Below are 13348 nucleotides of genomic sequence, written 5' to 3' on the forward strand. Positions count from 1 at the left end.
GGCCTCACCTGTTGGCTAGACCGGCCTTTCTGCAGGGCCCTCCCTGTCTCTGGCCAAATAGGCCTCTCCCTCCCACATTCTGTAAGCTCCCTGAGGGCAGAAGCAACATCTCAGTCATCTCTATGCCTCTGGTTTCCCAGCAAAGGTCCAAGTATGAGAGGACACTCAAGGGACTTCAAGTGAATGAGTTCTTGTTTCTAAGTCCTACAGCCCTCACAGCCAGGGAAGGGTTAACCACACAAATGTCTGCTTCTTGGTAAGAGTGAGCTCCTTGAGGCCGCAGCCTGTTACTCACGCATCTCTGCATTCTCAGCACCTGGCACACAGTGTTCAGGAAATGTGGGGGCAGAAGGTAACAGTACATACATTTTTGCTTCAACAAAAAATGGTTTGAACATTTTTAGACCTTAAGATATAAAGAATCTGGTGGTCCCTGGTCAAGCAAAGTCCTTATTTCACAGCCATGGAGATGGAGGTCCTGAGAAGTTCCTAATGGCCTTCTGCCAGTCAGGCAGCCAGGCCAGGGTGGCCAGTGGTGGAGCAGACACCCAGCATCACATTCGAGCCAAGCTCAGAGAGTTGAGTGCATGGCTAACTTCAATCTACTGCTGCTGCAACTATATGTCTGGAGACTGTAATCCAAACAATCAACTTTGGGCTGCAACTTGGACTGGACCCATTCCCTGAAACTCATTTAAAACCTTAGGAGGAAAAAAAGTGCATATTAGCAAGTGTCCTTTCCAAAACTCCATTGATTGCCCTGTTCTCCCAACAATGTGATATCATAATACACACTTTTCACTACAGTTACCTTCTGTCCTTGCTTTTCTTACCCCATTAACAAAGACATGCCCAATAGCTACTATGTGCCGGGCCTGCAGGGAGGCAGAAGTGAACAGCACAATCCCGGCTCTGCTCTCAAGGAGCCTGTAGCTCAGGCAGCTTCACTCAGCTTTCCTGAGGCTTCTGACCCTCACTTCCTCAGAAGTCCTTGGAACAATTTCACTTTTGTAATGGCAAAATTATAAGCTCAGGCTAGAAACAAGCACTCCCAAAGTTCAGAGAGCCCTCAGACACCTCCTGGTATTATCCCTTAGCTCACACACAGGGAAAGCCAGGCATGGGGAGAGTTGCTTTCCTTTGAAGACACAATTAACAAAAAATAAAGAAGGGGAATTATAATAATAGTTGCTTTAGAATGCTAAGATTATAGGGAACTTTTTTTTATTTTCCAATGTTTTTGTAATGAGACCATATTACTTTTATAATCAAAAGATAATTTTTAAAAAGATGAATAAGTTCAGTAATAGATACAGAGATGTATAGACATGAAATCTACACATAGAAAACAAAGTACTACTTTCAGCCACTTACAGTGACCTTAAAATTTCATTCTTTGAATTAAGGCTGGATACAAACAAACCAACACATGTACATATAAAAACTAGATAGATGTACTTTTAGTCCCTTGCTTGCCCTCTTCACTGAGGCCTCTGTCATTGTTAAACAGGCAGAAGTCAGAAGGTGGATCAAATTATTACACAGATGAATCTCATTTAAGAAAAAATAACTGGCTCGGCGCCTATATAGCTCAAGCAGCTAAGGCACCAGCCACATACAGCAGAGCCAGTGGGTTTGAACCCAGCCTGGGCCTGCCAAACAACAATGACAACTACAACCAAAAAACAGCCAGGCGTTGTGGCAGGTGCCTGTAGTCCCAGCTACTTGAGGCTGAGACAAGAGAATCGATTAAGCCCAGGAGTTGGAGGTTGCTATGAGCTGTGATGCAACAGCACTCTACCCAGGGTGACAGCTTGAGGCTCTGTCTCAAAAAAAAAGAAAGAAAGAAAATAAAATAAAATAATACCTGTTTCTCTTCTTCTTTTTTTTTTTTTTTTTGTCTCATGTCACCCTCGATAGAGTGCTGTAACGTCACAGTTCACAGCAACCTCAAACTCTTAGGCTTAAGCGAATCTCTTGCCTCAGCCTCCCACAACACCTGGCTATTTGTTTTGTTGCAGTTTTCATTGTTTTAGAGGGCCCTGGCTGGGTTTAGAATCCCCAGACTCCGTGTATGTGGGCCAGTGCCCTACCCACTGAGCTACAGGTGCCGCCTGAACATCTGTTTCTTAAAAAAAAAAAATGTTCAAAGGGTGGTGCCTGTGGCTCAAAGGGGTAGGGCGCCAGCCCTATATGCCAGAGGTGGCGGGTTCGAACCCAGCTCCGGCCAAAAAAAAAAACAAATTTAAGACAAGAAAATGAGGATCTGCGCCCGTAGTACAGTGGTTATGGTGCCAGCCACATACACCAAGGGAGCCGGGTTCAAACCAGGCCCAGGCCAGCTAAACAACAATGACAACTGCAACAAAAAAATATCTGGGTGTTGTGTTGGGTGCCTGTAGCCCCAGCTACCTGAGAGGCTGAGGCAAGAGAATCGCTTAAGCCCAAGAGTTTGAGGTTGCTATGAGCTGTGATACTACAGCACTCTACCGAGGGTGACCTAGTGAGACTGTCTCAAAAAAAAAAAAAAAAAAGCAAAGAAAATGAGGAACACACCTCTTGGAGGCAGGACACAATTATAAGAGGGACTTTACCTAACAAAGGTAATCAGAGTAACCTGGTTTTCTGTACCCTCAATGAATCCTCAACAATAAAAAAATAAAAAATAAAAAAACAAAATATTTAAAGAAAAAAACAAAATGAATAAAAAGTAAGAATAATGACATTATAGATCTAGTTTTCTATAACTGATGTAATAATATTTTTATAATAAATTTATTAAAATGACACAAGATACGGTTTCGGAGTTAAACTTAGATCCCAATTAAGCTGTTTCTTGTTACTGTAAAACCCTGAAGAAGTTCTATGACCTCATGGACCCTTAGTTTCCTCATTCATAATAAAAGGGAACAATATCTTTCTACAAGGCTGTGGATAGATTTAAATTAGATGACTTAAAAGCATAAAACTATATAGATGTTGGTTTCTCACTCATTATTTTTTAAAAACAACACGTTTCTGAGATTCTTCTGCCCAGGGGGCTATAGACAGGTGATCTGGATCCAGGCAATCAGCAGTCCTGTGACATTCCCCTTCTACTCTGTTCTCCTGACTGCTCAGACTGACCTTTTACTTACCTTCTGTCAAAAACTGTTTCAGAAAAGACTGTTTAAAAAAACTCCAAGTCAATTTAGCCTCTTTCCAGTTTAAAAAAGCCTAGAAGAGAATAAATAAATAAATAAATAAATAAAACAAAACAAAACCCCCAGCCATTTCAAGTCTAAGAATCCAATGCTACACGAGAGGCAAACTCACTCTGGTCCCTGAACCCCAATTTGGATAGTCATCACACAAATTGTGGGAAGGAACTTACAAGACTAAACATGAAGACCAAGTCTGTGAAGGACCTGCCCAGGACTCATACACTGAGCCCCCCAAAGAATTGCCGTTAACCCATGTAGCACACTGACCACATCCGATACAGCTCAGTCAGTTCTTTCCTTAAAAACTGTCTAATGCAGGCCAAGCTGCAGAACAAATTCTGCTCCTTATACCCACATTGTAATACTATCAGGACTCTTTTACAGAAAGTCTAAGGACAGTGCTTGTGTATTTAAAAGGAAATTTAGACTTGCCAGCTCAGGTAAACCACTCAGAATTGGGACAACAGAGGAAAGAAAAAAAATAAAACTTCTAGTACGACTCTTTTAAAACTCCCAGGGGGCTGGGCAGCGCCTGTGGCTCAAAGGGGTAGGGCGCTGGTCCCATATGCCGGAGGTGGCGGGTTCAAACCCAGCCCCGGCCAAAAACCACAAAAAAAAAAAAAAAAACTCCCAGGGACACGAAACTGCCCATTCTAAGAACAAGCAAAGAGGTAGGGCAGGGCGGTGCCTGTGGCTCAGTGAGCAGGGTGCCAGCCCCATATACTGAGGGTGGCGGGTTCAAACCCAGCCCCGGCCAAACTGCAACAAAAAAATAGCGGGGCATTGTGGCAGGCGCCTGTAGTCCCAGCTACTGGGGAGGCTGAGGCAGGAGAATCGCCTAAGCCCAGGAGTTGGAGGTTGCTGTGAGCTGTGTGACACCACGGCACTCTACCAAGGGCAATAAAGTGAAACTCTGTCTCTACAAAAAAAAAAAAAAAAAAAAAAAGAGGTAGGGCAGGAGTCAACCTATAAGAGAAAGGTGGCCTGAAAACGAGAGCTAACCACAAAATGCAGGTGTGAGACAGCCACGATAATTCAATGTTCTCCGATTTCTATTTTCCTACCTTAAAGTTCTCTTTAGAGACCCCTCTTCTATCTTGTAAGCATCTGGAATCCCAGAATGTTCAGTCTAGGTGTGAGGTTCTTAATCCTAGGGTACTTGCATTTTGAAAAGCTATGATTATCCAGGGCGGCGCCGTGGCTCAGTGAGTAGGGCGCCGGCCCCATATGCCGAGGGTGGTGGGTTCAAACCCAGCCCCGGCCAAACTGCAACAAAAAAATAGCCGGGCGTTGTGGCAGGCGCCTGTGGTCCCAGCTGCTCGGGAGGCTGAGGCAAGAGAATTGCGTAAGCCCAAGAGTTAGAGGTTGCTGTGAGCCGTGTGACGCCACGGCACTCTACCCAAGGGCAGTACAGTGAGACTCTGTCTCTACAAAAAAAAAAAAAAAGGAAAGAAAAGCTATGATTATCCAAAGTGATGACTTGAATGGTGGAATTTCAGATGGCTCTTTGGGAGGTAAGGGGTGAATCACAAAGGCCAAGCCCCACCTCTCCAAAAGGTTAGCCTCAGCTGTGTAAGTTGGCTCAAGGGCAGGTCTGGAACCAGCCCTGGTCAAGTGGGCCCCTGTTCTCAGCAAAACCCATTTATGTAGAACAAGGCTGTCCAGTAGAAATGTAATGTTAAATTTTCTTTCTTTTTCTTTTCTTTTTTTTTTGCAGTTTTTTGGCCGGGGCTGGGTTTGAACCTACCGCCTCTGGCATATCCTTTGAGAAACAGGCGCCACCCTGTAATGTTAAATTTTCTAGCAGCCACAGTAAACAGGAAAAATAAATAGAAGAAATTAATTTAATTAATTTTTTTTGACAGTCTCATTTTGTTGCCCTTGGTAGAATGCTGTAGTGTCACAGCTCACAGCAACCTCAAACCTTGAGCTCAAATGATTCTCTTGCTTCAGCCTGCCATGCAGCTGGGACTACAGGCACCTGCCACAATGGCCAGCTATTTTTTAGAGACGGGTCTTGTTCTTGCTCAGGCTGGTCTTGAACTCCTGAGCGCAAGCAATCCACCTGCCTCGGCCTCCTAAGTGCTGGGATTACAGGTGTGAGGCCCCATGCCTGGCCTTGAATGTTTAATGTATTTTATTAACCCAAAAATATTAGCATTTTAACATGCAATCAACATTTTTTTTTATATTGTGAAATTCAGTGTGTAGTTAGCATTAACAGCCCATCTCAATTCAGACTAGTCACATTCCAAAATGCTCTATAGCTACCTGGGACTGGTGGCTATCACATAGGACAGGGCAAGTCAAAAAAAAAAAAAAAAAAAAAAAGACAGGGCAAGTCTAGGGCACTTCTGAAAGTAAGAAACATTTCCAGCCCCCACTCTCCCTTCCCCTTGGTTTCTGAACCTTTCTTCCAGACACTTGGAGGACAGGCCTGAATATTCCAAAACTAGGCTGCCTTCAGGGTATCACTGAACCTGCAGCAGATGCCAGGGTGGCTCTAGCCCAGGAGTAAAGCTCCAATGAAAAGGAAATTGGGCCACAGATGTTTAAAACAGGTGATCTCTCTTCCCTAGAACAAAGAGCACCAGACTGCTTTACACCACGAGGGGGCACTGTGGACCACATCATCTTCAGGTGCTGACCCTGGCCAGTCAGCTAAGGCGGAGATGTGGGCACAGCACCTCCTCTCTCCCATACTCTCCCCCAGCACTCACTCCCATGCTACCATGGTCCTTTGTGGGGTCCGTGAAGCAGTACTTGTGCTCTGTTCAAAGGAAACAAAAACTACAGCTTGCCTGTGAGGCTCTAGTGAGGGCTACTTGCCAATAGGCTGTGAATGGATTTGCAAAGATGATTGAGCTCTTTGAAGAAAAAGTTCTTTAATAATGAAATCATGACAGTGTATCTAATCTGAAGCTCTTCTGGAGCATTCCTTTCTCCTAATGCCTTCAGTTAAAATGTGCCTGTGGCTCAGAAGGCATGACCACACTACTTACTGAAGTGCTCATTAAGGGGACCGAGGCAGGAAGTCCAATCTGAGACTGGAGTTCTCCTCAGAGGCTCCTGCTAAGTGGTAGGGAAGAGGAAGCATATCCTGTGGATCTTTACCATTCTATTTGGAATGGATGTTCACAGTGGATTTATCACCTGGGATGTTTTAAAAGAGGCCTATTCACAAGAGCTGGGTTGGTAATGCTGAGCTGGTCTAAATGGCCATGAATTCTCTGCAATCCCCTAACAAGCCCTTCTACTGCCTCCCTATGTTGATGGAGAAACTGAGGCTTGGATGGTGAGTGATGAGCAGTAACTCAGTGGAAGGTGTGGAATCGGAGCTCAGGGCTCATCACACTTTCGCCTGAGTCATTCCTCTACTTCTCAGACTCTTCAGACTCAGGATGATCCAATCAGCCAGATGCTTACCACAGGGACAAGAGTCACCAGGGAGTGTGAGGCCAGGGTCCTGTTCCCTGCCTCACCACCTCCACCACCCACACAGTACTCTTTCTCTCCTTGCTCCAGCACTCCCTGTCACTCCAGTGCTCCTGACTCTGCCCAGCTCTGTCCATCCTCTCATATCCATCCACCCTCTCCCTGCCCTCATCACTTCTCACCTGGACAATTGCCACAGCTTGCTACCAAGTTTTTTTCTTCCAACTTTTTCTCTAGCCCATCTTTCTCATAGTAGGTTTGGGCTTTGGAGTCAAGCTTGGAGACTGGGACTCAAACTGCAGCTCCTTGACTTATCTGTGCAAAGGCTGTTGGCAAGATACTGACCTTTGCTAAATCTTTATTTTCTCATCTACAAAATGGGATAAGAAGTCCTATTTCATGGAGCTGGTGTGAGGATTAAATGAGAGAAAATGAAACACTAAACATCTGTAACAGATGGTAAGGTCAACACAGGCATTTAGATCATGACACTGTTCAAAAACCTTTCATTAGCTCCACTGCCCCTGAATTAAGCCCAAACTCCACAATACTGAGGCCACTAGCACCCAGCCCTAGCCCAGCAGGCCGGGTTTACCTCTCTTCATCACCTCTTTCCACCTTTTGCTTTCTCTCCCTTCACCAACTGTCCAGCCAACCTAAGTACCCCTGCCATTTCCACAATCCTGATTCCAACACAATGATGGGCATATAATAGGCCCTGAGCAAATTTTCCTCCTTCCTGACATATGAATGCCCATTTCAACCACACATACACACTCCACCTCTGCACACCCATGTGTCAAGGTCCAGCTCAAAAGCAGCTTCCTCCATGAAGCCATTTGTGATGTTTATCAATAAAAAGACTGCCTTGCAGTGTAATTGAGTACACATCCTACCTCCCCACTACATTGCAATTTCTTCCCCTGTCCCCCGCATGTCACCCTCGGTAGAGTGCTGTGTGTCACAGTTCACAGCAACCTCAAACTCTTCAGCTTAAGTGATTCTCTTGCCTCGACCTCCCAAGCAGCTGGGACTACAGGCACCCGCCACAATGCCCGGCTCTTTTTTTGTTGCAGTTGTCATTGTTGTTAAGCAGGCCCAGGCCAGTTTCAAACCTACTAGCCCCAGTATATGTGGCCGGTGCCCTAACCACTGAATTATGGGTGCCAAGCCTACAATGAAATTTCTGAGGGCAGGGACCCCACTCAGGACACCTGGCATAGTGCTTAACATATAACAATGCTTAATATATGCTGGCTGTGTCAAACCACTCAGTTTTTCTTAAATATTAGCAGCTTGGGCAGCACCCGTAGCTCAGTAAGTAGGGCGCCAGCCACATACACCTAGGCTGGCTGGTTGAAACCCAGCCCGGGCCAGCTAAACAACAAAGACAACTGCAACAAAAAAGTAGCCAGGCATTGTGGTGGGCACCTTTTGTCCCATCTACTTGAGAGGCAGAGGCAAGAGAATCACTTAAGCCCAGAAGTTTGAGGTTGCTGTGAGCTGTGATGCCACGGCACTCTACCCAGGGCGACATAGTGAGACTCTGTCTCAAAACAAAAAAAAAAAAAATTAGCATCTCTCTCACATTATATCTCTCAGAAATGTCAACAAATTTAAAAAGCTGCCATTATTTGAAGTACCATTAATTTATTATAAGGCTAAGTTATTATCTTTAAAGAAGTTGGAATTCTACAATAACAGGCAGGGAAATCTCACGATTAGATCAAATTGATTTCGAATGTAATTGCTCATCACTTTCCAATAAAGGAGCCCCAGTGGAGAAAGCTGCTCCAGGGAGTCAAGGTAGGCATGTTGCCCATGGTAAAGTCATACACTGCATTCTGATTCATGTCTTTCCTCTTTTTAAAATAATAATGAATTGTTCTACCTGGAGCTTCCCAATCTTTTTTTTTTTTCTTTAATTAATACAGAGTCTCACTTTGTTACTTACCCTTGGTAGAGTACTATGGCGCCATAGCTCACAGCAACTTCAAACTCTTGGGCTCTAGTGATTCTTTTGCCTCAGCCTCCCTAGTAGCTGGGACTACGGGCACTTGCTACAATGCCCTGCTATTTTTGTTTGTTAGTTTTTGTTTAGCAGGCCTGGGCTGGGTTTGAACCCACTAGCCCCACAGCATGTGGCTCGTGCCCAAACCAGTGAGCTATGGGCACCCAGCCAGAACTTCCCAGTTTTTAAGTAAATGCATAACTACCATGGGCAATAAGCCATGCATGCGTGGGTACTTTCAGGGTAGATTGCCAGATTAAACTGCTGTGCTCTTAGACCAATACCATCAGTGTCTGCTTCGCTACAGTGCTTGGGTGGAGCAGCTCTCCCCGCAATGTGGCAGTACCAGGTGGTGAAGATATTAACTATCACTTAGCGATATACACTTAGGCCAGGCAAAAACTTTAAGTACCTTACATGCCCTATCTCAAAACAACCCTAAGAGGGAGGTACTGTGATTATTCCCATTTGATAAAGAAACTAAAGCTCAGCATTCTGAGCCCATCAGAGGGCTTAACAAATACTTGGAAGACACTTTTCATTACCTTCTCTCTTTGCTTATATTAATTGTTCAGATGCTCCTTTCCAAAATACTGCTGGAGCATAGGGACTAGCCCAGTATGAGAAGGTGCCAGGGTCGGTACAGTTAGGCACTGGGGAGTACTCAGAGGAGGAGGAACTTTTCTGCACTCTTAGACCTGCTCTGTGGTCAGGTAGAAGAAGCTACCGGCAAAAGAAGTGATCCCTAGTCCTAACTATCTGAGCCTCCAGATAAGGCACAGTGGCATCCAAAACTGTCAAGTTGATTTAGGTTAAAGATAAGAACTAGCTGATCAGAATGGAGAACTCGTATCTAACAAATGAGAACATGTCTGGCTTTGATACATAATATCTAACTTTTCTTTTTTTTATTTTTTATTTTATTTTATTTATTTATTTTTAAGAGACAGAGTCTTGGTTTGTCACCCTCAGTAGAGTGCCGTGGTGTCATAACTCACAGCAACCTCCAGCTCTTGGGCTTAGATGATTCTCTTGCCTCAGTCTCCCGAGTAGCTGGGACCACAGGCGCCCGCCACAAAGCCCAGCTATTTTTTTGTTGCAGTTTGGCCGGGGCCAGATTTGAACTCGCCACGCTCAGTATATGGGGCCAGGGCCCTACTCACTGAGCCACAGCTGCTGCCCAATATCTAATTTTTCTTAAAAAGTTGTATAACAAGATTCCATAAGTTATGAGACTTAAGTCCCACATATTTTACTACTTTTTTCAAGTAATCACAAAACAGGAATAAGAAGTCTGGTGGATGCCTTACCACTACTAAGTGCACCACATCCAACAAGCAAATATGGGAAGAAAGGGAAGTGCCCGGAATGGAACAGTTCACAAAGCATCTGAGTAGACGCGGTAGGGTATACCATCATGTGTGCAAAAGTGTGCAATAGCACTGACCCCACCAGTTAAGAAAAATCCAATGGACTGAAGAGTGAAGGAGGTGTGTGGAAAAGATTAGGCTGCACTCCACACATTAGCATCTAGAATCCTCAGTTGGTCTATGTGGGAAAGTGGACTACCTGGGAGACCAGCTTGACACCTATAAAGAGACCATGTAGGGGTCACCCTGTTTTCCTAGAACTCAAGACTGTCAGCACTAAAGGTCAATCCAGGAAAAAACTGACACAGCAGAACAGAGAGTGGAGCCCAAGGTTAGAGTCTGTGCTGTGCTGGCATTTGAGCCCCTTTAGGCTCCCATCTTTTCTCCAATGCTCACCTTGAGCAGGTATTATTATTCACTAAGTCTCAAACCTAAAATAGAAATAGTGACAGTCAGCCGCTTAGAGGTGTTGTAACCATTAAATAAGACAAGTAAAGCATTCAGCACAGGGCCTAGCACAGTGTTCTCAACTGGGGACAATTTTTGCCCTCCAGAGGACATTTGGCAGTGTCTGGAAACATTTCTAGGTGTTCATCTGGGTATAGTTGCTACTGGCATCTAGTGGGTAAAGATTAGGGATGCTGTTAAACATCCTACAATGCACAGGACTATACCTATGACAAAGAACTGTGTAGCTCAAAATGGAAATAGTGCTAAGATTTAGAAACCCTGGCCTAGCATATAGCAAATATTTAATAAATATGAGCTATAAAATTATTTTTACTGGGGTGGCACCTGTGGCTCAATGGAGTAAGGCACTGGCCCCATATGCTGGAGGTGGCGGGTTTAAACCCAGCCCTGGCCAAAAACTGCACACAAAAAAAATAAAATTATTTTTACTATTATAACAATAAACTAGTTGCAGTTTCTTTCTCTTAAGGATAACCAGAATCTGCAATTAAAATTATAAGATACTTACTCCACTTCTTGTAACATTAGGTAACAGATCTGCTATTCTGGAGACAGGAAGAATTTGTTGCTTGGTTGATACTGGGGAACCCAGTAATTTTGTGAAATAGATGACATAGCAGAGAACCAGAATGGTGGTATAGAGAAGCTGAAAAAGAAAATAAACTGTTTTAGTAAAAGCATAATTATGATATGCCTATAAATTGGGCCTCAAAGGCCAATCCAGAAATAGAACTGTCTTGATTAACTGCACTTGCTATTGAGTTAATGCCTCACCCTCTGGAAGACAGCATTGTTCACTTGGACCCAGCTCTGTTGCAGCATCTCTGTATAAAAGTGTTCTCTCTCTTTCTTTTTTTTTAAATTGAGATAAGAGTATCATCAGGCCGGGCACAATGGCTCATGCCTGTAATCCTAGCACTCTGGGAGGCCAAGGCAGGTGGATTGCCTGAGCTCATAGGTTTGAGACCAGCCTGAGCCAGAGACCCTGTCTCTAAAAATAGCCAGGTGTTGTGGTGGGTGCCTGTAGTCCCAGCTACTTGGGAGGCTGAGGCAAGAGAATCGCTTCAGCCCAAGAGTTTGAGGTTGCTGTGAGCTGTGATGCCATGGCACTCTACCCAGGGTGACAGCTTGAGACTGTCTTCAAAAAAAAAAAGAAGAAATGGGGTTTCACTTTGTCACCCTCTGTAGAGTATTATCATGTCATAGCTCACAGCAACTGCAAACTCTTGGGCTCAAGCACCCTCTTGCTTCAGCCTTCCCTGTTGCTGGGACTATAGGCACCCACAACAATGCCTGGCTAGTTTTAGAGATGGGGTCTTGCTCTTGCTCAGGCTGGTTTTGAACTAATGAGCTCAAGCAATCCACCCACCTCAGCCTCCCAGAGTGCTAGGATTACAGGCATGAGCCACCATGTCCAGCCTTTTTAATTTTTTTTTTTATTTTTTGAGACAGAGTCTCACTCTGTCACCCAGGGTAAAGTATGTGGCATCATAGCTCATGGCAACTTCAAACTCCTGGGCACAAGCAATTCTCCTGCCTCAGCCTCCTGAGTAGTTGGGACTATAGGAGTACCCTGCCACACCAGGCAAAGTCTTTCTACTTTTAGTAGAGACGGGGTCTCGCTCTTGTTCAGGCTGGTCTCAAACTCCTGAGCTCATCCTCCTCAGCCTCCCAGAGTGCTAGGATTACAGGTATGAGCCACCATGCCTGGCCTATAAAAGTATTCTCAATACTTTACCTGACTGGGAGAATATAAGTTCTTCCAGGCAGGCAGAACATAATTTTCATGACAGGCATCCACTAGCTCAGCTGCCACAGCAATGTCAGATAAGTTCTCAAAGGATTTGTATTTGGTCAGAGGAATAGCTTTCCCACTTAGACAGCATACTGTGAAGATTCACGTGTCCCAACTGTGCCAATATCCAGGGACTGGCTGCCATCTAGGACTGTGGATTTTCCATAAACCCCAGAAACCCGTGACATTTATGATTACAAAGCAGAATTGAGCTGCTGAGTGTCTCCTCTCTGTCCAGTGCATGGGCAGGGCAAAAGCTACTACAGGATGGGGGAGGGAAAGGGTGATAAGAGGGCCCACTCCCTGCTCCACCCATCAAGAACAAAAGAATGGCTTCCAGCCAGGAGCAGCAGCCAGGTTTTGTTTGCAGGTGGAAGAGGAATATCCAAAAAGGGACCTTGCACAAGTTCCCTTTAACTCTCTTTTTCTCCAGAAAACAGCAGTGCACACTGGCTCAAGAAGAACTGGGACCTCCTGGCCCCATCCTGGAGGGGAACTAGCCGAGTGTAGTGGCACACACCTATAGTCCCAGCTAGTCAGGTAACTGGCAGTACCAAGGCTACTCCTGTAGTAAAGGCACAAGGCAGGAGAAAGGAGAGTTGCTCAGAGTGCCTAAAGACTGAGCCCACCATCCACCATCCTTCTTCTATCATGTCTCAAGCTCTTAAAACACAGGCAGCACTGCTGTGAGCCACACCACCTGATGCCAACGTCCTCTGTGACAAGCAACCTTTCACATAAATCACAACTACGAACATTAATTTGTCTTCCTCTACATTAATAAAAACCACGAACTGCTTTGCACTATAAGATTTTCTGGTAATTACTTGATCATAAGTTATATTTTTAAAAATAGTACTTATACTCTAGTTATCTTTTTATTAGAACCAGAAGTGTGAACTAGAACTAGAAAATGATGAGATAGACATGAATTTGGCTTCAGGTCACCTTGAAGTCACCTGCTGTGACTTGATTCATGCCTTCTGAATTATGTGAGGTTTCAATCTAAGTTTGAAACAGGCTTGGTAGAGTTTCCTCCTATTTTGCAAACTGTTGATTGAAA

The 13348-nt window shown here is 44.6% G+C and overlaps 1 protein-coding gene across 1 annotated transcript in view; it reads right to left on the reverse strand.

Moving 5' to 3' along the window:
• The window catches only part of RFT1 (RFT1 homolog), a 48829-nt gene that overhangs the window by 25184 nt on the left and 10297 nt on the right, over positions 1–13348 (reverse strand). Inside the window, exons 6-7 of the mRNA XM_053600874.1 lie at positions 10999–11136; positions 3138–3216 (exon numbers count right to left, since the gene is read on the reverse strand). Of these exons, the coding sequence (XP_053456849.1) occupies positions 3138–3216; positions 10999–11136 (217 nt within the window). The remainder of the gene's footprint in view (positions 1–3137; positions 3217–10998; positions 11137–13348) is intronic.

The sequence above is a fragment of the Nycticebus coucang genome, chromosome 8, assembly GCF_027406575.1.
Source record: "Nycticebus coucang isolate mNycCou1 chromosome 8, mNycCou1.pri, whole genome shotgun sequence".
Classification (NCBI taxonomy): domain Eukaryota; kingdom Metazoa; phylum Chordata; class Mammalia; order Primates; family Lorisidae; genus Nycticebus; species Nycticebus coucang.